Source organism: Stegastes partitus, unplaced genomic scaffold, assembly GCF_000690725.1.
Source record: "Stegastes partitus isolate 25-593 unplaced genomic scaffold, Stegastes_partitus-1.0.2 Scaffold153, whole genome shotgun sequence".
Taxonomy (NCBI): Eukaryota; Metazoa; Chordata; class Actinopteri; family Pomacentridae; genus Stegastes; species Stegastes partitus.
In genome coordinates this window covers 433,250-455,913 of record NW_007577884.1, presented here as the reverse complement: position 1 = coordinate 455,913, position 22,664 = coordinate 433,250, and the positions used below count along the sequence as shown (strand labels likewise).

At 45.7% G+C, this 22,664-nt stretch overlaps 2 protein-coding genes across 2 annotated transcripts; both read left to right on the top strand.

Moving 5' to 3' along the window:
* The first annotated feature begins 3,548 nt into the window (after nt 1–3,548).
* LOC103355478 (replication factor C subunit 4-like) lies at nt 3,549–12,303 on the top strand. Its single transcript, XM_008279301.1, has 11 exons — nt 3,549–3,677; nt 4,863–5,011; nt 5,792–5,870; nt 6,977–7,056; nt 7,141–7,260; nt 7,905–8,048; nt 8,127–8,247; nt 9,579–9,704; nt 9,831–9,911; nt 10,145–10,258; nt 12,238–12,303. The coding sequence occupies exons 2-11, from the start codon at nt 4,896–4,898 to the stop codon at nt 12,301–12,303; spliced, it is 1,047 nt and encodes a 348-aa protein (XP_008277523.1). The 5' UTR covers nt 3,549–3,677; nt 4,863–4,895.
* Nucleotides 12,304–13,852: 1,549 nt separating this feature from the next.
* On the top strand, nt 13,853–22,383 carry LOC103355474 (replication factor C subunit 4-like). Its single transcript, XM_008279296.1, has 11 exons — nt 13,853–13,979; nt 15,165–15,313; nt 16,094–16,172; nt 17,279–17,358; nt 17,443–17,562; nt 18,207–18,350; nt 18,429–18,549; nt 19,881–20,006; nt 20,133–20,213; nt 20,447–20,560; nt 21,791–22,383. The coding sequence occupies exons 2-11, from the start codon at nt 15,198–15,200 to the stop codon at nt 21,881–21,883; spliced, it is 1,074 nt and encodes a 357-aa protein (XP_008277518.1). The 5' UTR covers nt 13,853–13,979; nt 15,165–15,197; the 3' UTR covers nt 21,884–22,383.
* Nucleotides 22,384–22,664: the final 281 nt, after the last annotated feature.

The window sequence follows — 22,664 nt, the reverse complement described above, 5'->3', positions numbered from 1 at the left end:
GATGGCAAACTTTAACTGTTGATAAAGATTAAAACATGTTCAGGTCACACTGAGAAGTCATACCTGTGCAGTGACATGCAGTGTCTGTGCCTGTAAAGCACATTTAAAGCCCTCTTGGGGGCCCTCTGGTGGCTACAGGGGCCCTATGCAGGCACTTGGTTAATTTATGTGTCGTGATGCAGTGTGTTTGCGTACTCATTAGGATGGTAATCTACGTGTGAAAAATACGTATTAGAACAAAGAAATAAACAGTCATGAATATATAGGAAGTGTTTGTGTGTGACGTCTGTACAACCATCCAATCAGTCCATACAGTCACACTGTGGAGCCACATCCTTCACTGTAAGCGTGAAGACTTGGTGTTTAGGTGAAGTCATGTGACGTTAGCTCATCAGTAGATTGCAGTTTTTGTTATGTGAGCTCAACATAAATGTAGCTCTGTGATGATACAGAGGACATAATGGGACACTGGTTAATGACACATGAAACCCAGAGATAACGAGCACCAAAATATTCAGCTAATCTGACACCTTCAGCAGCTATCTATGCTGCAAACACCGGTACCATACCGGGTGGTTTCCAGTAAATGAATTCAGCCTCTGTTTCCATAGCAACGCTCTGCTCAGGCTTTCCTCTGCTCCTCTACACCTCCTCCTCCCTCCGTCTCACTACTATGCAGTGTCGGCAGTGCAGCGATGGAGAAGAGCGTGCAGCAGTCTCCAGCGTGGCACAATAACCTACTTCCCAACGAGCCGGGAAGTGACCCGGATGCAGAAGCAGAGAGGAGGAGGAAAAAATGGAAAAGGATGGGAGGAGGAGAGAGCAAGGAGAAGGGAGACGATGGAGGGGAAAAAAAAAAGAAAAAGGATGCAGACGGGAGAGAGAGGAGGATGGTGGAGATGCAGAGGGTATTTAAAGGGTAAAACGGGACAGAAACGAGTAGGAAGAGAAAAAGTACAAAGGAGAGATGGAAGGAGACGACACAGGAGGGAGAGAAAAGATGATGAGACAGAAAACTAACGTGAGCGATTGTAAATCTAATAAACACTGAGTCTGTGAATCTAGATAAAAACATCAATGTCCACATACAGTTATCAGCCATCATCATCCTCTAGCTGCTGTGTACAGGATGGTCCAAGATAGTCACTACAGATGAATCCAACAACAAATGTCTGCTGCTCAACACAGAATGACTTCATAGACTCAGGCATCACATCTTTGATCATCCTGAAAACCCCAGGAAGCACCACGGATCAAATGCAGCGACTCCTCTGGCGCTTACACACTTCATCTCCTGCCTGTGCTGCCCATCCCACTGCATCCCTCCTCACTGAGTGGTCCGGATGAGAGGATGGAGATTCCCTGCCTCCATTTCATCCGCTCTGCTCCCAGTCACATTTTAAACAAGGACTCACAGGTATACACACATGTATATATAGAACCTTTTTCAGTACATCTCCCACCACAGCAAGGGGCTTTTCTAAAAGAAAAAAAGAAAAGCAGCATCTCGGGGCATTTTCTAAGACACACTTTTAACAACATGAGCTCTCGTTGCTCCAAACGAAGCATCTGAAGGTGTGACAAACAGGTGAGCCGTGTGCTGACTTACCGACATGAGTGATGACACACTGCACCCGCTGTAGCAGCTCCTGAACCGACATCTCGTCCTCTCTCAGCCAGCACAGCATCTCAGGGTGTGGGTTGCATCCACTCTCCTCTCTGTGTCGCTCTCCCTCTCTCTCTTCCTCGGCTGCCACGCCTCCTCTCGTCACCCTTTCCGCCCTGACAGTCCTCCTCTGTTTGTTCCCTAATCTAATTTCCTCGCTCCAGGTTTGTTTCTCCGCCTTTCGATTTGCTGCTTCTTATTTATGGGCCTGCCTTATTTTTATTCTCCTTACACCGAGTCTCTTCTCTCCTTCATCACAACTCCCCCAGATCGAGACAGTGTCGAAGCCTGAGGATGGTAATGATGATGCCACTCCCGGCCTTTCAGCTTTATAGCAAATGTGGAAGTCAGATAATCACCTCATTAGGGAAACGCAGGTGGAAAAAAACAAACAAGGACAACAGCATATAGCTCAGCCAGTCAGTCACAGGGTCGGATAAGCAGTCCTCCAGCGCTCAGTGAAAAATGAGTTATTAATCAGGCAGTCAAAAAGGCAATAAAGCCCAGAGCCAGTCACTCAGACAGAGAACAAAAGAGGCAGTTTGTCTGTCACCCTGTCAGCCAGCGAACTCGACACTGAGCCCCTTTGTGAGTCAATTTGATCAGAGAACAAAAAAGCACCTTAATAATTAGCTTAAAATCCAATTATTCAACAAATAAAAGCACGCAGGCGGTTATCCATTCCTAGTCAAGAGGCTCCGAGCTGCCCAGTTAAAAACACAATAATCCTCACAGAAGAAAACATGTTTAAGAGACCAGGAAAAAGGAAGAAGCTTCTGTGCAAGTGAGGAGTCCACTCCACTTGTGAGGGAAACTCTTCAGGCTTAATGGGAGGAGAGCTCTGCTGCTGCTGCTGCTGCTGCTGCTGCTGCTGCTTTGATGATGCTCTGTTTGCTCTAATAAAGAAGCTGAGTCACTAAGAGAGAAAATGAATCAGAGAGCTGCTATACCTGCCTGCAGGGCGGAGGGAGAGCCACAGCTGAGGGTGGATGGATGGGTGGGGGTTAATAGGTCCAGGAGAGAAACCCTGGTGCCTGGAGCCGAGCTGTCGACGGACCGGAGCATGTAAAACACTCACAGTTAGCTTTCTGTTCAATTCAAGTTATAAGGGGGAAAAAATACATTTAAAACACTGTAATTTTCAGCTACTTAAAAGTCAATACTGTTGCTAAGCATCTGATTCACCATCATCTCAAACAAAACAAACCCTCAGCCTCCACCCATCATTCACGCTCTGCCTCCCCGGCTTCATTCACAGTCACTCAGCTGATCCTGCTCCACGTTTTGATGAAAGCAAACAATGCCAGGCCGGGGCATTAGCATCTCTCCGTGGCCATATGCTCTTGGGACCATGGAGATTGCCGTGGAGAGGACAATTACCCAGATGCATCTGCGCTCATCTTTACTCTGACACTCACTTATCTCCTCCCTGCCAGGCAATTACAGGCCGGAGACGCTCTAACAACAGTCAGCATCAATAAATGGCACAGACGGAGGCAGACAAAGCAGAGAGTAATCCAATGCAATGTCTGCTGAGTGCATCATTTTCATTCACCCATTAAACCAATATTGTGCTCAAATGTGCAGCATCACCGCACTGGGTTCACTGTGTGTCTATTCAAATTAATCCTTTATGAACATGTTTCTTTTTTAATTAACTGAACCGTTTGGAAACTAAAGTGGTGCATAAACAAACCAGAGCATGACGAGAAAAGGGGATGAAAACAGAAGACAGGACAGACGCGAAGGGGGAAGAAAGGAGAGGAGAAGAGGAAAGGAGAGGAGGATGGGAGGAGTCGTGAGTGAGGAAGTAAGGGGCAACCGCGGCCTCTGATTGGTCGCTGGGAGATGTCGTCGGCGGAACTGGCGTTCGCAGTCAGGGCGGGAAAAAGGCTGCTGCTGCTGATACACACATGAAGGCGGAATAAAGCTGCGCTGAGACGGCAGGTTGTCGGAGATATTATCACAGGGAGACATTGGAACCTACTGACACCCACCGTGGGATCTCCAGGTGAGAGTCTGTCCACGGAGCGGGTCGTTTAGAAGAGAAACACGATGCGTTCATCTGCCAAATCCACCGCTAACGACATGCTAATGCTGTTAGCTCATAGTAAACATGCTAGCACTGAGTAAGTGGACAGGCTAGGTGTGCTAATGTTAAGTGTTAAATGTCACCATGAGCAATGCTGCGCCAAAAAGGACGTACCTGCTGTGATAGAAGGTCTTTAGGTGATGTTAAACACCGACTTCCTGAACAATGAGCTGGTGTTTGGGGTTCAGTGTCACCTGTTGTGTTGTCAGGCTTGTTGGATGCTGAAACGAGCCACAGAGAACTTATCTCCGTGTTTTATTTGTAGAGAGGCTACTTTGACTGATCTAATTCAGAGACTGAGTTTACCAATTAGACACACAGTACAGAGTTTTAAAATTATAATAACTTAAAGTGTTTTGCATTAAAAAAAAAAGAGAGAATAAATGAGTTGACAAAATGGAAAATAACTGATAAAGCAAGACTGCAAAATGTAGAAGTCTATAATAAAAGTACTGAATAGATGTGACACCAGTAAATTACATGAAAGTCCATAAAAACTATGTAAACACAGCCTGAAAACATTCGTTTGAAGGTTTTGGTTGAGGTCCAGGGTGAACAGCTGATGACAGACTGTAGTGTCTTCATTTATCATAGTTCTCCAGTGAGTCTTCACATCAGTGTTAAACCAGTGAAGAGTCTTTTAAATGGGAGTAGTGCTCCCTGTATTGATGTCTGTTGGAGACCAGAGGATGTGGCGTTGGAGTCGTCAGGACTTCTTGAAATGAAAGCATGAATGCCTCTTTCAGGGTCTCTCTTGGACAGGAAAGGTTGCACGAGGGCAGTGCTGCTAGGACAGTAAAATGCATTTTGAGTCACCCTTTTATTTCCAAAGATGGATCACAACCAACACAGTCACATTTTGTGCAGCGCAGTGATGCAGACAGATGAGCTGATTGATAGCAGTCTGCAGGTCTTCTACCTAAGCCTGCACTAGGAGTCCTGTTTAGTCTCTGAAAGTCCAACAGATCGGACTCTGAGTCTCCGGTAGATATGATGCACTGTGTCTTCTAAGCAAGGGAAGCTTGACTCTGCAGCTTTGTTCTTACTGAGGGTTTGTGTACAGTGTGTCTGTTTCATCAGGTGTGTGTTTTTGAATCCCGACAGGTTTCCTCTGCTTCACCCACATCAGGAGAAGTCATGCAGGCCTTTCTGAAAGGAGCCACTGTTCAGGCAGCCCGACCTCAGAAGGACAAGGCAGCAGCCGGACCCAGCACGGAGAAGAAAGCCAGGGCGCTTCCATGGGTGGAAAAATAGTAAGTGTGCACCACAAAGGCGGGTTTACAGCACATCTGTTCTGATCAATCTAGTGGAATCTGACGCACTGAGTATACAGAAATGATTGACAGTGATGCCGTCACAGCTGCTGCTTCTATGATGAGGAAATTGTCCAGCTTCTCTTCATGTGTTTCTGTCCAGTGTGTTGGCTTTTCTTCTGTTGGCCATACAGATGTAGCCCCAGTCACTCCAGAAAGTCACATGGTTTTAATAGACAAATACGTTTTGTATCATGTTCTGCTCGTGTTTATGTAGAGAGGAAAATCAAGATTGCTTTTTATTCTGCTGTGTTACCCACATCTACCTAAATAATGAACATATGCTGTAATGGGACCATATGTTGACATCACTTAGCGGTAGAGTGTCTCTCCGAGTTATTGAGACAGTTGTACTTCTTTAAACTGATCACAGTTGTCGTGTGCAGCACGAAGGCTGAAGGCCTGTTAAATGATGTCAGAGGAGATGTAGTTTGGTGGAACATCTGCATGTAAAGAGTCGATGTCTGAAATGTTTAATTCACTATAAGAAGCGAGCAGGCCTGTCCTCCTCACCAACCTGTGTGCAGTCATGGTTCAGTACAGTTTGGTCCATCAGACAAACAGCAAATCAAAGCGTTCCTCATAACGTGGCCACTGAGTGTACACCATCCACACTGATGATGGATCACATCCTCGCAGCGTTATACCAACCGGGTCAGACTAGTGTGCGAGCCAACATGCTCAGTGGATATGACCAGGCTCTGGGTTTCTGTCCTCCAGCAGGCCCAAGTGTGTGGATGAGGTGGCCTTTCAGGAGGAGGTGGTTGCAGTGCTGAAGAAGTCTCTGGAAGGAGCAGATGTGAGTATTTATAGCCTCTCAAATTGTAAATAACACGATTGATTCTGATGTTTTAATACTTTCTGCACAACATTGGAGCTCCATGGCTCAGAGGACAAACATGTACGTTGCTCTGGACAGATGTACGTGTTAGTGAGAAGAAGTGATAGCTGGACTGGTCCACTCCCGTCCCTCCAGCCTCGTCCTCCACAACACAGTCTCACTCCACTGTGAAGACTTCTCCTCATTAAAGGGCTCTACCTCTTAATAAAATCCTTTAAATTCCCTCTCCTCACTTCGTCAGCATGGTGTCCGGTTAGCGGCTGGAACACGTTTACAGCTTTGACAATAAGAGGTTTTACAGAAATGCTCCCGCTTGTCGTCATCCTTTTATGAACCTTTATGCTGCAATAATAATAATTAATTTGTAATATTTATTAGATTATTGGGACACAGCGGTACAAGGAGCTTTATAGAGGACAGTTCTGATGAAATGACTGAGCTCAATGAAACGTGGCCATTAAACATACAGGAAACACGTCCCGGTTGTAGACGGCAGTGTTTTACTCTGTGCTGTCCTGAAAGTTGTAGGTTTACAGTCACATCTTTTACCTTATTCTGAAAACACTACTTCTCATCTGTTGAGTGCATTTTTCTTTGGTCTGTCCGTTATGTCAGGATGATGGCAACAGCAAAGCCACTTCTCTGTCTTCTGGCCTTTAGCAGGATGTATATAGTTGTAGTCGTGTTTTTAACTTTCCATGACAGACGTGTAGTTTAATACGAAGGCAGTCCCTCTGGAATGACCACATAAACACACATTTGTACTTGTGTGGAGTTTCCTGTGTTCTGACAATAGATCTAGAAGAGTGTCGTCGGTCAGCCTGTAATGAAGCCGGTAGAGTCTGGAGGGCTTCTAATATGGAGAACGTGTACATTAAATGGAGTCAGAGTTGGTTTGTTTGGGAGAAGATGTAAAGGCTGAAACAGAACCGAGCTCTTCTGTCTTCGAGCAAAGCAATGAATCCCAAAAGGCTTCGTCCCTTCACACAGTGTCCTCTTTATCAGACATCAGCTCAACATCACCGTCACTTCCTATGTTTGTTTGTTTTCCATTTTCCTTGCAGCTTCCCAACCTGCTCTTCTACGGGCCTCCTGGAACAGGAAAGACCTCCACCATCCTGGCTGCTGCCAGAGAACTGTTTGGGTGAGTGAAGTTCTGAACCTCTTGATCTTTCGCCTGTTTTCTGTCCGTGTATGAACTGGTTCTCCTCTGGTGTCTGTCCTGTAGTCCAGAGCTGTACAGGCAGAGGGTGCTGGAGCTGAACGCCTCAGACGAACGAGGCATCCAGGTCGTCAGAGAGAAGGTCAAGAACTTTGCTCAGCTCACTGTAGCTGGGAGTCGCACAGAGTGAGTCAGCACCGATCCGTCACAGGCATGCATTCAAACAGGCTGCAGCTGGGATGTTTCAGGACAGTGTCACAAACATAACTGGATTAATGAAACAGGGTTATAGTCATAGTGTTACACTGTTAGAGCTGGTTGTTGTCTAGATGAGGCTCCTTATAGCTGTAGTAATAAAATGATCAAAGGGGTTGAAAAGAAAAAGGGATTCACATCATCAGCTGTTGACCCGATTACGACCAGGACAAACAGGTTCCATACGTGAAAGTTTCCTTTAAAGCATCCAGAAACCTGCAGATGTTTAAGACACTAAAGTAAAGTGAAAATCCATCAAACATGACTCCATGCATAGCTGTTATCTCAGAATACGTTTCATAGAGGGTTCAGTAAACAGGAAAATATCTCACAACGCTGTGGCGTGAACACTCTGCTGTTTAAACGGCTCCAGTTCTATTTTATATTTTACCAGTTATACTTGCACACAGTGCTTTAAGGTACTTGACAGGTGGGTTGTCGGAGCGTGTTGGAGAACCTCCCAGGACATCTGTTGGAGAACCCTGAGTGCTGTGATGGTGCAGGAACATAACTGTCATTAAATGCCAAACTGATTTAACTTCATCTGACGTGAAGCTGTTGTGCTGTTGTTCCAGCGGGAAGCCGTGTCCTCCTTTTAAGATCATCATCCTGGACGAAGCCGACTCCATGACGGCACCGGCCCAGGCCGCCCTCAGACGGACCATGGAGAAAGAATCTCGCACCACCCGCTTCTGTCTCATCTGCAACTACATCAGCAGGTCGGCTGACTGCTAACAAGCAACAACACTCACTCTCTGTTTGACGGATCCTGACCCTGGTTCATGTCCCTTCTCTAGGATTATTGAGCCTCTGACCTCCAGATGTTCCAAGTTTCGCTTCAAACCTCTGGCCAACCAGATCCAGGAGGAGCGTCTGCTGGAGATCTGTCAAAAGGAGAACCTCAAGTACACCAAGGAGGTAGAGGAGACACAATGTGTTCCTGTCATGTGGATCCATAGAAAGCTTTTGGTCCAAAACAGGAAGAAAAAAAAGATCAATTCTTACCTTTTTGTTTTGGCCCTTATTCACCAATAATACTGTAAAACTTTAAAACGTGTTTAGACAAACTAATCAACATTTATGTTGATGTGAAGAAATAATTAATGTAAAACTAAAAAACAAACAACAAAACAAAAAAACCAAAGTCTGACCATTTTCCTTCAGAGCTGTAGTCTGGATACGTGTCAGGCTGTCTGCTGGTGTGGATGTTTGGTTATGATGAGATTTAGGACCTCACACTCACAAAAAACACATCAAATCACATTTCTGTGTTTTCCTTTGTTATTCCATCGTAACCTCTGAACTCCAGGCAGGTTCGGTGTGTTGGTGGCTCCTGTCACTGTTCAGGTTTTCTTGCATCATCTAGATGACAGGAGCGACTTCAGCCCTGTTCACTGCAGGTGATGTTAATGTCCAGCAGCTGGAAACTGCTGCTCAGATGAAACAGTCACAGAAAATCACAACCTGGAAATACCGTTAATATGAACAGTTTTTACTGTCTAAGCAGGAGAGCATTGCTGGTGCAGTTCACTTTGGTCTGAATTTTGTTGGAATAAAACAAACAAGAAGAACAAACACATGTTTCAGATGCTAGCCCTCAGAATGACGTCTACACTGGACAGCAGTTTACAGGAACCTGATTCTGTGTTGTTCATCAACACTGCCACAGGAAGGCAGCACCTTCTATTCTCCATCCAGGTGTGCTCCTTTCATTGAAGCCTGAACAGCTCCACCTGGTGGTGCAACTGGGTACTACATCACATCAGCACATTTCTGACTTATTGCACATCATTGGTCTCCAGGCTGATCAGCTGCTATGTTTTTAACTGATTAGTGCTAACAGCAGTTAATTACTTAATGAACCATAGATTCATCATAACCATCCCTCGTTAACCCCAGATCCTGAAAGTAATTCAGAGACCAAGTTATTAAGGATGAAACCTAAAAGCTTAAGACTTCAGACAGTATAGATACACAACCTGAACTAGAGAAGCTGCTCAGGTCAGCTGATTTGATCTTTTGGTTTAAAACAAACAAACTCTCACAAAGTCAACACAGGACGCGTGGCAGCCATGTTTGTCTGCTGCTGGGACGCTGAAGAGCTGCACCTGAGTTTCATCCAGCGTTGCAGAACGGGTCATAATTAATGTGTATGACTGCAGCTGAACATCTGAGCAGGTTTCATGGATGCAGATAACTTATTTTCTTGCACGGCTGCCGTTGTAAACGTGTGATGACTGTCTCTGTAGAGTATCGCAGCATTGGTGCAGGTGTCTGAGGGCGACCTAAGGAAAGCCATCACCTTCCTGCAGAGCGCTGCTCGCCTCAACGTCGACAAGGAGATCACAGAGCGCGCCATCATTGAGATAGCCGGGGTGAGCTGTTCTGTGTCTGTGTGACACCCGGAGGAGCCGATGGTGGATCATTTATTAACTGTAGCTGAAATGTTCCTCCACATCCTCCTCCTCGTAGTCCGCTCATGTCTGTCTGCTCTCCTATAGATCGTCCCCGTCAAGATGATCGACAACTTGCTCCACATCTGTTTCAGGGGAACATTTGAGAAACTGGAGGTAGCAGTCAAGGTAGGTCCTGTGACACGGCGCCGTGTCCTACAGCTGCCTTTACTTTCCTGTTAGCTGCTTCAACTGATGTTTCTCAGACTGAAATTTTCAGCCAAACATTTGAATCTTTCATCATGAAACAAAAATAAAAACTCAGTTTGGAGGCTGACTGAAGCATTACTACCAGACTACAGTGACATGAAGCTTTGCCTCGCTCGCTGTTCACCGTCACATGCTGAACGTCTGCTCTTCAGGACATCGTGGATGAAGGCTACTCAGCCACACAGGTCCTGAGTCAGCTTCACGACTCCATCATCGAGGGGGACCTGAGCGACAAGCAGAAGTCGGCCATCACAGAGAAAATGGCAGTAAGTGGTCTCTGCACCGTGTGTGTAACAAACGCTGATCATGAAGCTTGAAGCCATCGTCATCAACAGTGTTGGTTAGAAATGTAGTGGACAGTCACTACGAGGCAGCTGGTTCCAGTTTTCCACAGAACCGGGACACTTCAGCTTACACTGAAAACAACTGCAGGCGTCCTCAGATGTATTCACACCCTCCCAGTAGAGAAACTGACAGAAGTAATAATAAATGAACATGTAATGAACATCATGACGTTGCTTTTGAATTGTGCTTCAACAGAAATATTAAAAAACAAACAACAAAGCAGCCTGATGGGAGCCGTGAACTACTATCTACCTGAACAACCCTCTGAGCCAATCACTGCCATCAGGTGTTCCTGTAACTCTCAGTCAGACTTGTGCACCTGTTGACAGGTATTCTGGACCACTGCTCATCAGCAAAGGCCTCTCATTGGTCCACTGCTCATCAGCAAAGGCCTCTCATTGGTCCACTGCTCATCAGCAAAGGCCTCTCATTGGACCACTGCTCATCAGCAAAGGCCTCTCATTGGACCACTGCTCATCAGCAAAGGCCTCTCATTGGACCACTGCTCATCAGCAAAGGCCTCTATTGGTCCAGGACAGTTTTTTTTTTGTTTAATTATTCTTTTCAGCCACAGTTCAAAAGCAACGTCTTATTTCACTAAATTCTAACTTAGCACATGTTTATTTATTATGACTTTTCCAGTTTCTAGTGATGTGAGGGACTGTTGTGGATTCTGTCTTTTCCTTAACGAAGGGGATGAAGACATCTGAGGAGGACTGAACATAACCAACAGTGTTTACAGCGTGGCCTGGTGCTTATGGCCACGTTTACTGAAACCTTATGTGGCTCATTTATTGCTAACACTCTGAACTCCANAAAAAAAAGAAAAAGGATGCAGACGGGAGAGAGAGGAGGATGGTGGAGATGCAGAGGGTATTTAAAGGGTAAAACGGGACAGAAACGAGTAGGAAGAGAAAAAGTACAAAGGAGAGATGGAAGGAGACGACACAGGAGGGAGAGAAAAGATGATGAGACAGAAAACTAACGTGAGCGATTGTAAATCTAATAAACACTGAGTCTGTGAATCTAGATAAAAACATCAATGTCCACATACAGTTATCAGCCATCATCATCCTCTAGCTGCTGTGTACAGGATGGTCCAAGATAGTCACTACAGATGAATCCAACAACAAATGTCTGCTGCTCAACACAGAATGACTTCATAGACTCAGGCATCACATCTTTGATCATCCTGAAAACCCCAGGAAGCACCACGGATCAAATGCAGCGACTCCTCTGGCGCTTACACACTTCATCTCCTGCCTGTGCTGCCCATCCCACTGCATCCCTCCTCACTGAGTGGTCCGGATGAGAGGATGGAGATTCCCTGCCTCCATTTCATCCGCTCTGCTCCCAGTCACATTTTAAACAAGGACTCACAGGTATACACACATGTATATATAGAACCTTTTTCAGTACATCTCCCACCACAGCAAGGGGCTTTTCTAAAAGAAAAAAAGAAAAGCAGCATCTCGGGGCATTTTCTAAGACACACTTTTAACAACATGAGCTCTCGTTGCTCTAAACGAAGCATCTGAAGGTGTGACAAACAGGTGAGCCGTGTGCTGACTTACCGACATGAGTGATGACACACTGCACCCGCTGTAGCAGCTCCTGAACCGACATCTCGTCCTCTCTCAGCCAGCACAGCATCTCAGGGTGTGGGTTGCATCCACTCTCCTCTCTGTGTCGCTCTCCCTCTCTCTCTTCCTCGGCTGCCACGCCTCCTCTCGTCACCCTTTCCGCCCTGACAGTCCTCCTCTGTTTGTTCCCTAATCTAATTTCCTCGCTCCAGGTTTGTTTCTCCGCCTTTCGATTTGCTGCTTCTTATTTATGGGCCTGCCTTATTTTTATTCTCCTTACACCGAGTCTCTTCTCTCCTTCATCACAACTCCCCCAGATCGAGACAGTGTCGAAGCCTGAGGATGGTAATGATGATGCCACTCCCGGCCTTTCAGCTTTATAGCAAATGTGGAAGTCAGATAATCACCTCATTAGGGAAACGCAGGTGGAAAAAAACAAACAAGGACAACAGCATATAGCTCAGCCAGTCAGTCACAGGGTCAGATAAGCAGTCCTCCAGCGCTCAGTGAAAAATGAGTTATTAATCAGGCAGTCAAAAAGGCAATAAAGCCCAGAGCCAGTCACTCAGACAGAGAACAAAAGAGGCAGTTTGTCTGTCACCCTGTCAGCCAGCGAACTCGACACTGAGCCCCTTTGTGAGTCAATTTGATCAGAGAACAAAAAAGCACCTTAATAATTAGCTTAAAATCCAATTATTCAACAAATAAAAGCACGCAGGCGGTTATCCATTCCTAGTCAAGAGGCTCCGAGCTGCCCAGTTAAAAACACAATAATCCTCACAGAAGAAAACATGTTTAAGAGACCAGGAAAAAGGAAGAAGCTTCTGTGCAAGTGAGGAGTCCACTCCACTTGTGAGGGAAACTCTTCAGGCTTAATGGGAGGAGAGCTCTGCTGCTGCTGCTGCTGCTGCTGCTGCTGCTGCTTTGATGATGCTCTGTTTGCTCTAATAAAGAAGCTGAGTCACTAAGAGAGAAAATGAATCAGAGAGCTGCTATACCTGCCTGCAGGGCGGAGGGAGAGCCACAGCTGAGGGTGGATGGATGGGTGGGGGTTAATAGGTCCAGGAGAGAAACCCTGGTGCCTGGAGCCGAGCTGTCGACGGACCGGAGCATGTAAAACACTCACAGTTAGCTTTCTGTTCAATTCAAGTTATAAGGGGGAAAAAATACATTTAAAACACTGTAATTTTCAGCTACTTAAAAGTCAATACTGTTGCTAAGCATCTGATTCACCATCATCTCAAACAAAACAAACCCTCAGCCTCCACCCATCATTCACGCTCTGCCTCCCCGGCTTCATTCACAGTCACTCAGCTGATCCTGCTCCACGTTTTGATGAAAGCAAACAATGCCAGGCCGGGGCATTAGCATCTCTCCGTGGCCATATGCTCTTGGGACCATGGAGATTGCCGTGGAGAGGACAATTACCCAGATGCATCTGCGCTCATCTTTACTCTGACACTCACTTATCTCCTCCCTGCCAGGCAATTACAGGCCGGAGACGCTCTAACAACAGTCAGCATCAATAAATGGCACAGACGGAGGCAGACAAAGCAGAGAGTAATCCAATGCAATGTCTGCTGAGTGCATCATTTTCATTCACCCATTAAACCAATATTGTGCTCAAATGTGCAGCATCACCGCACTGGGTTCACTGTGTGTCTATTCAAATTAATCCTTTATGAACATGTTTCTTTTTTAATTAACTGAACCGTTTGGAAACTAAAGTGGTGCATAAACAAACCAGAGCATGACGAGAAAAGGGGATGAAAACAGAAGACAGGACAGACGCGAAGGGGGAAGAAAGGAGAGGAGACGAGGAAAGGAGAGGAGGATGGGAGGAGTCGTGAGTGAGGAAGTAAGGGGCAACCGCGGCCTCTGATTGGTCGCTGGGAGATGTCGTCGGCGGAACTGGCGTTCGCAGTCAGGGCGGGAAAAAGGCTGCTGCTGCTGATACACACATGAAGGCGGAATAAAGCTGCGCTGAGACGGCAGGTTGTCGGAGATATTATCACAGGGAGACATTGGAACCTACTGACACCCACCGTGGGATCTCCAGGTGAGAGTCTGTCCACGGAGCGGGTCGTTTAGAAGAGAAACACGATGCGTTCATCTGCCAAATCCACCGCTAACGACATGCTAATGCTGTTAGCTCATAGTAAACATGCTAGCACTGAGTAAGTGGACAGGCTAGGTGTGCTAATGTTAAGTGTTAAATGTCACCATGAGCAATGCTGCGCCAAAAAGGACGTACCTGCTGTGATAGAAGGTCTTTAGGTGATGTTAAACACCGACTTCCTGAACAATGAGCTGGTGTTTGGGGTTCAGTGTCACCTGTTGTGTTGTCAGGCTTGTTGGATGCTGAAACGAGCCACAGAGAACTTATCTCCGTGTTTTATTTGTAGAGAGGCTACTTTGACTGATCTAATTCAGAGACTGAGTTTACCAATTAGACACACAGTACAGAGTTTTAAAATTATAATAACTTAAAGTGTTTTGCATTAAAAAAAAAAGAGAGAATAAATGAGTTGACAAAATGGAAAATAACTGATAAAGCAAGACTGCAAAATGTAGAAGTCTATAATAAAAGTACTGAATAGATGTGACACCAGTAAATTACATGAAAGTCCATAAAAACTATGTAAACACAGCCTGAAAACATTCGTTTGAAGGTTTTGGTTGAGGTCCAGGGTGAACAGCTGATGACAGACTGTAGTGTCTTCATTTATCATAGTTCTCCAGTGAGTCTTCACATCAGTGTTAAACCAGTGAAGAGTCTTTTAAATGGGAGTAGTGCTCCCTGTATTGATGTCTGTTGGAGACCAGAGGATGTGGCGTTGGAGTCGTCAGGACTTCTTGAAATGAAAGCATGAATGCCTCTTTCAGGGTCTCTCTTGGACAGGAAAGGTTGCACGAGGGCAGTGCTGCTAGGACAGTAAAATGCATTTTGAGTCACCCTTTTATTTCCAAAGATGGATCACAACCAACACAGTCACATTTTGTGCAGCGCAGTGATGCAGACAGATGAGCTGATTGATAGCAGTCTGCAGGTCTTCTACCTAAGCCTGCACTAGGAGTCCTGTTTAGTCTCTGAAAGTCCAACAGATCGGACTCTGAGTCTCCGGTAGATATGATGCACTGTGTCTTCTAAGCAAGGGAAGCTTGACTCTGCAGCTTTGTTCTTACTGAGGGTTTGTGTACAGTGTGTCTGTTTCATCAGGTGTGTGTTTTTGAATCCCGACAGGTTTCCTCTGCTTCACCCACATCAGGAGAAGTCATGCAGGCCTTTCTGAAAGGAGCCACTGTTCAGGCAGCCCGACCTCAGAAGGACAAGGCAGCAGCCGGACCCAGCACGGAGAAGAAAGCCAGGGCGCTTCCATGGGTGGAAAAATAGTAAGTGTGCACCACAAAGGCGGGTTTACAGCACATCTGTTCTGATCAATCTAGTGGAATCTGACGCACTGAGTATACAGAAATGATTGACAGTGATGCCGTCACAGCTGCTGCTTCTATGATGAGGAAATTGTCCAGCTTCTCTTCATGTGTTTCTGTCCAGTGTGTTGGCTTTTCTTCTGTTGGCCATACAGATGTAGCCCCAGTCACTCCAGAAAGTCACATGGTTTTAATAGACAAATACGTTTTGTATCATGTTCTGCTCGTGTTTATGTAGAGAGGAAAATCAAGATTGCTTTTTATTCTGCTGTGTTACCCACATCTACCTAAATAATGAACATATGCTGTAATGGGACCATATGTTGACATCACTTAGCGGTAGAGTGTCTCTCCGAGTTATTGAGACAGTTGTACTTCTTTAAACTGATCACAGTTGTCGTGTGCAGCACGAAGGCTGAAGGCCTGTTAAATGATGTCAGAGGAGATGTAGTTTGGTGGAACATCTGCATGTAAAGAGTCGATGTCTGAAATGTTTAATTCACTATAAGAAGCGAGCAGGCCTGTCCTCCTCACCAACCTGTGTGCAGTCATGGTTCAGTACAGTTTGGTCCATCAGACAAACAGCAAATCAAAGCGTTCCTCATAACGTGGCCACTGAGTGTACACCATCCACACTGATGATGGATCACATCCTCGCAGCGTTATACCAACCGGGTCAGACTAGTGTGCGAGCCAACATGCTCAGTGGATATGACCAGGCTCTGGGTTTCTGTCCTCCAGCAGGCCCAAGTGTGTGGATGAGGTGGCCTTTCAGGAGGAGGTGGTTGCAGTGCTGAAGAAGTCTCTGGAAGGAGCAGATGTGAGTATTTATAGCCTCTCAAATTGTAAATAACACGATTGATTCTGATGTTTTAATACTTTCTGCACAACATTGGAGCTCCATGGCTCAGAGGACAAACATGTACGTTGCTCTGGACAGATGTACGTGTTAGTGAGAAGAAGTGATAGCTGGACTGGTCCACTCCCGTCCCTCCAGCCTCGTCCTCCACAACACAGTCTCACTCCACTGTGAAGACTTCTCCTCATTAAAGGGCTCTACCTCTTAATAAAATCCTTTAAATTCCCTCTCCTCACTTCGTCAGCATGGTGTCCGGTTAGCGGCTGGAACACGTTTACAGCTTTGACAATAAGAGGTTTTACAGAAATGCTCCCGCTTGTCGTCATCCTTTTATGAACCTTTATGCTGCAATAATAATAATTAATTTGTAATATTTATTAGATTATTGGGACACAGCGGTACAAGGAGCTTTATAGAGGACAGTTCTGATGAAATGACTGAGCTCAATGAAACGTGGCCATTAAACATACAGGAAACACGTCCCGGTTGTAGACGGCAGTGTTTTACTCTGTGCTGTCCTGAAAGTTGTAGGTTTACAGTCACATCTTTTACCTTATTCTGAAAACACTACTTCTCATCTGTTGAGTGCATTTTTCTTTGGTCTGTCCGTTATGTCAGGATGATGGCAACAGCAAAGCCACTTCTCTGTCTTCTGGCCTTTAGCAGGATGTATATAGTTGTAGTCGTGTTTTTAACTTTCCATGACAGACGTGTAGTTTAATACGAAGGCAGTCCCTCTGGAATGACCACATAAACACACATTTGTACTTGTGTGGAGTTTCCTGTGTTCTGACAATAGATCTAGAAGAGTGTCGTCGGTCAGCCTGTAATGAAGCCGGTAGAGTCTGGAGGGCTTCTAATATGGAGAACGTGTACATTAAATGGAGTCAGAGTTGGTTTGTTTGGGAGAAGATGTAAAGGCTGAAACAGAACCGAGCTCTTCTGTCTTCGAGCAAAGCAATGAATCCCAAAAGGCTTCGTCCCTTCACACAGTGTCCTCTTTATCAGACATCAGCTCAACATCACCGTCACTTCCTATGTTTGTTTGTTTTCCATTTTCCTTGCAGCTTCCCAACCTGCTCTTCTACGGGCCTCCTGGAACAGGAAAGACCTCCACCATCCTGGCTGCTGCCAGAGAACTGTTTGGGTGAGTGAAGTTCTGAACCTCTTGATCTTTCGCCTGTTTTCTGTCCGTGTATGAACTGGTTCTCCTCTGGTGTCTGTCCTGTAGTCCAGAGCTGTACAGGCAGAGGGTGCTGGAGCTGAACGCCTCAGACGAACGAGGCATCCAGGTCGTCAGAGAGAAGGTCAAGAACTTTGCTCAGCTCACTGTAGCTGGGAGTCGCACAGAGTGAGTCAGCACCGATCCGTCACAGGCATGCATTCAAACAGGCTGCAGCTGGGATGTTTCAGGACAGTGTCACAAACATAACTGGATTAATGAAACAGGGTTATAGTCATAGTGTTACACTGTTAGAGCTGGTTGTTGTCTAGATGAGGCTCCTTATAGCTGTAGTAATAAAATGATCAAAGGGGTTGAAAAGAAAAAGGGATTCACATCATCAGCTGTTGACCCGATTACGACCAGGACAAACAGGTTCCATACGTGAAAGTTTCCTTTAAAGCATCCAGAAACCTGCAGATGTTTAAGACACTAAAGTAAAGTGAAAATCCATCAAACATGACTCCATGCATAGCTGTTATCTCAGAATACGTTTCATAGAGGGTTCAGTAAACAGGAAAATATCTCACAACGCTGTGGCGTGAACACTCTGCTGTTTAAACGGCTCCAGTTCTATTTTATATTTTACCAGTTATACTTGCACACAGTGCTTTAAGGTACTTGACAGGTGGGTTGTCGGAGCGTGTTGGAGAACCTCCCAGGACATCTGTTGGAGAACCCTGAGTGCTGTGATGGTGCAGGAACATAACTGTCATTAAATGCCAAACTGATTTAACTTCATCTGACGTGAAGCTGTTGTGCTGTTGTTCCAGCGGGAAGCCGTGTCCTCCTTTTAAGATCATCATCCTGGACGAAGCCGACTCCATGACGGCACCGGCCCAGGCCGCCCTCAGACGGACCATGGAGAAAGAATCTCGCACCACCCGCTTCTGTCTCATCTGCAACTACATCAGCAGGTCGGCTGACTGCTAACAAGCAACAACACTCACTCTCTGTTTGACGGATCCTGACCCTGGTTCATGTCCCTTCTCTAGGATTATTGAGCCTCTGACCTCCAGATGTTCCAAGTTTCGCTTCAAACCTCTGGCCAACCAGATCCAGGAGGAGCGTCTGCTGGAGATCTGTCAAAAGGAGAACCTCAAGTACACCAAGGAGGTAGAGGAGACACAATGTGTTCCTGTCATGTGGATCCATAGAAAGCTTTTGGTCCAAAACAGGAAGAAAAAAAAGATCAATTCTTACCTTTTTGTTTTGGCCCTTATTCACCAATAATACTGTAAAACTTTAAAACGTGTTTAGACAAACTAATCAACATTTATGTTGATGTGAAGAAATAATTAATGTAAAACTAAAAAACAAACAACAAAACAAAAAAACCAAAGTCTGACCATTTTCCTTCAGAGCTGTAGTCTGGATACGTGTCAGGCTGTCTGCTGGTGTGGATGTTTGGTTATGATGAGATTTAGGACCTCACACTCACAAAAAACACATCAAATCACATTTCTGTGTTTTCCTTTGTTATTCCATCGTAACCTCTGAACTCCAGGCAGGTTCGGTGTGTTGGTGGCTCCTGTCACTGTTCAGGTTTTCTTGCATCATCTAGATGACAGGAGCGACTTCAGCCCTGTTCACTGCAGGTGATGTTAATGTCCAGCAGCTGGAAACTGCTGCTCAGATGAAACAGTCACAGAAAATCACAACCTGGAAATACCGTTAATATGAACAGTTTTTACTGTCTAAGCAGGAGAGCATTGCTGGTGCAGTTCACTTTGGTCTGAATTTTGTTGGAATAAAACAAACAAGAAGAACAAACACATGTTTCAGATGCTAGCCCTCAGAATGACGTCTACACTGGACAGCAGTTTACAGGAACCTGATTCTGTGTTGTTCATCAACACTGCCACAGGAAGGCAGCACCTTCTATTCTCCATCCAGGTGTGCTCCTTTCATTGAAGCCTGAACAGCTCCACCTGGTGGTGCAACTGGGTACTACATCACATCAGCACATTTCTGACTTATTGCACATCATTGGTCTCCAGGCTGATCAGCTGCTATGTTTTTAACTGATTAGTGCTAACAGCAGTTAATTACTTAATGAACCATAGATTCATCATAACCATCCCTCGTTAACCCCAGATCCTGAAAGTAATTCAGAGACCAAGTTATTAAGGATGAAACCTAAAAGCTTAAGACTTCAGACAGTATAGATACACAACCTGAACTAGAGAAGCTGCTCAGGTCAGCTGATTTGATCTTTTGGTTTAAAACAAACAAACTCTCACAAAGTCAACACAGGACGCGTGGCAGCCATGTTTGTCTGCTGCTGGGACGCTGAAGAGCTGCACCTGAGTTTCATCCAGCGTTGCAGAACGGGTCATAATTAATGTGTATGACTGCAGCTGAACATCTGAGCAGGTTTCATGGATGCAGATAACTTATTTTCTTGCACGGCTGCCGTTGTAAACGTGTGATGACTGTCTCTGTAGAGTATCGCAGCATTGGTGCAGGTGTCTGAGGGCGACCTAAGGAAAGCCATCACCTTCCTGCAGAGCGCTGCTCGCCTCAACGTCGACAAGGAGATCACAGAGCGCGCCATCATTGAGATAGCCGGGGTGAGCTGTTCTGTGTCTGTGTGACACCCGGAGGAGCCGATGGTGGATCATTTATTAACTGTAGCTGAAATGTTCCTCCACATCCTCCTCCTCGTAGTCCGCTCATGTCTGTCTGCTCTCCTATAGATCGTCCCCGTCAAGATGATCGACAACTTGCTCCACATCTGTTTCAGGGGAACATTTGAGAAACTGGAGGTAGCAGTCAAGGTAGGTCCTGTGACACGGCGCCGTGTCCTACAGCTGCCTTTACTTTCCTGTTAGCTGCTTCAACTGATGTTTCTCAGACTGAAATTTTCAGCCAAACATTTGAATCTTTCATCATGAAACAAAAATAAAAACTCAGTTTGGAGGCTGACTGAAGCATTACTACCAGACTACAGTGACATGAAGCTTTGCCTCGCTCGCTGTTCACCGTCACATGCTGAACGTCTGCTCTTCAGGACATCGTGGATGAAGGCTACTCAGCCACACAGGTCCTGAGTCAGCTTCACGACTCCATCATCGAGGGGGACCTGAGCGACAAGCAGAAGTCGGCCATCACAGAGAAAATGGCAGTAAGTGGTCTCTGCACTGTGTGTGTGACAAACGCTGATCATGAAGCTTGAAGCCATCGTCATCAACAGTGTTGGTTAGAAATGTAGTGGACAGTCACTACGAGGCAGCTGGTTCCAGTTTTCCACAGAACCGGGACACTTCAGCTTACACTGACTTTATGTTGGAAAACAACTGCAGGCGTCCTCAGATGTATTCACACCCTCCCAGTAGAGAAACTGACAGAAGTAATAATAAATGAACATGTAATGAACATCATGACGTTGCTTTTGAATTGTGCTTCAACAGAAATATTAAAAAACAAACAACAAAGCAGCCTGATGGGAGCCGTGAACTACTATCTACCTGAACAACCCTCTGAGCCAATCACTGCCATCAGGTGTTCCTGTAACTCTCAGTCAGACTTGTGCACCTGTTGACAGGTGTTCTGGACCACTGCTCATCAGCAAAGGCCTCTCATTGGTCCACTGCTCATCAGCAAAGGCCTCTCATTGGTCCACTGCTCATCAGCAAAGGCCTCTCATTGGACCACTGCTCATCAGCAAAGGCCTCTCATTGGACCACTGCTCATCAGCAAAGGCCTCTCATTGGACCACTGCTCATCAGCAAAGGCCTCTATTGGTCCAGGACAGTTTTTTTTTTGTTTAATTATTCTTTTCAGCCACAGTTCAAAAGCAACGTCTTATTTCACTAAATTCTAACTTAGCACATGTTTATTTATTATGACTTTTCCAGTTTCTAGTGATGTGAGGGACTGTTGTGGATTCTGTCTTTTCCTTAACGAAGGGGATGAAGACATCTGAGGAGGACTGAACATAACCAACAGTGTTTACAGCGTGGCCTGGTGCTTATGGCCACGTTTACTGAAACCTTATGTGGCTCATTTATTGCTAACACTCTGAACTCCAGCAGTTTCTACTTTTGTTTTTGTTGTTTTTTCTTTCTTTGCTTCTGTCAAATAGTTTCTCACTGTGGGCTCATTTTTCACTAAAATAAAAAGTCCTTGGATGCTGTGGAACCAGAACACAACCATGGATCAGTGTAGAGAGGACTTAGTGTCTTCTGTGCTGTAATAGATGATAAATCCTAACAAATCAAAGTTGAATGTCCAAAACAAAACAAACCTTAGATCAACAACAGGCTTTACCAGCGCTGAGCTAGAAGATGACTCTACGTCTGTATGAACTTCTCACAGCAGCCCTCTGTCTGTGCTTGTTTCCTGTCTGGTCCAGGTTGTGAGTAAGTGTCTGTCAGACGGAGCCGACGAGTACCTGCAGATGCTGAGCCTGTGTTCGGTCATCATGCAGCAGGCCTCGGAGAACTGAAGCTCTGCAGATCTACAGCTCGTCCATAAACCATCTGCTTCCATCAGGACCAGCGGCCGGAGACATCAGCAGCTCGCTCTGATCCACACTGACGGGAGCTGGTTCAGTGTTTGGACTTCCTGCCTGTGGAGACCAGATGATGATGATGTTTATAGTCATGTCCCTCCACTTCAGCAGCACTGCAACACCTCACTGACCGACATGTTGAACACTTTTCTTAGTTTTGGAGAGTAATAAATAGTTTTTTGTATCTTTTCAGTGTTTGTGTCCTTGAAGCTCATTACTGGGACATCCACAGCAAGAGATGAATAATCGTACATCTGGGCCGCTGCTACAGCTCACCTGGTGGAGCTGGTGACCCATGTACAGGGGCTATAGTCTCCAACGCAGCGGCCGTGGGTTTGAATCCCGCTCATGGCCCTTTGCTGCAACCCCGTCCTCCTCCCCACTGTCCTGTCTGTCTTTCAACTGTCCTGTGTAATAAAGGCAGAAACAACAAACTATAAATGTACATCTGTTGATATCAGAATGATGGAAGTGTGGAGAGAAGAGACCTCAAAGCCATCTCACCTCAAACTGTTCTGACTTCATCGTGTCAGTCACTGGAACTGGCAACCAGCACTTCATAGTGAGGCGATGAAAACAGGTCATTGTATCTCAGATCTGAGGTCTGAACCAGGTGCTGCTGGAGCTGAGCTGGCCTCCCATCACCACAGCAGGCTGCAGGTTTTATAGCAGCGACGTTACTGCCCTACACTCATTGTTGTTCCATATCATCCTA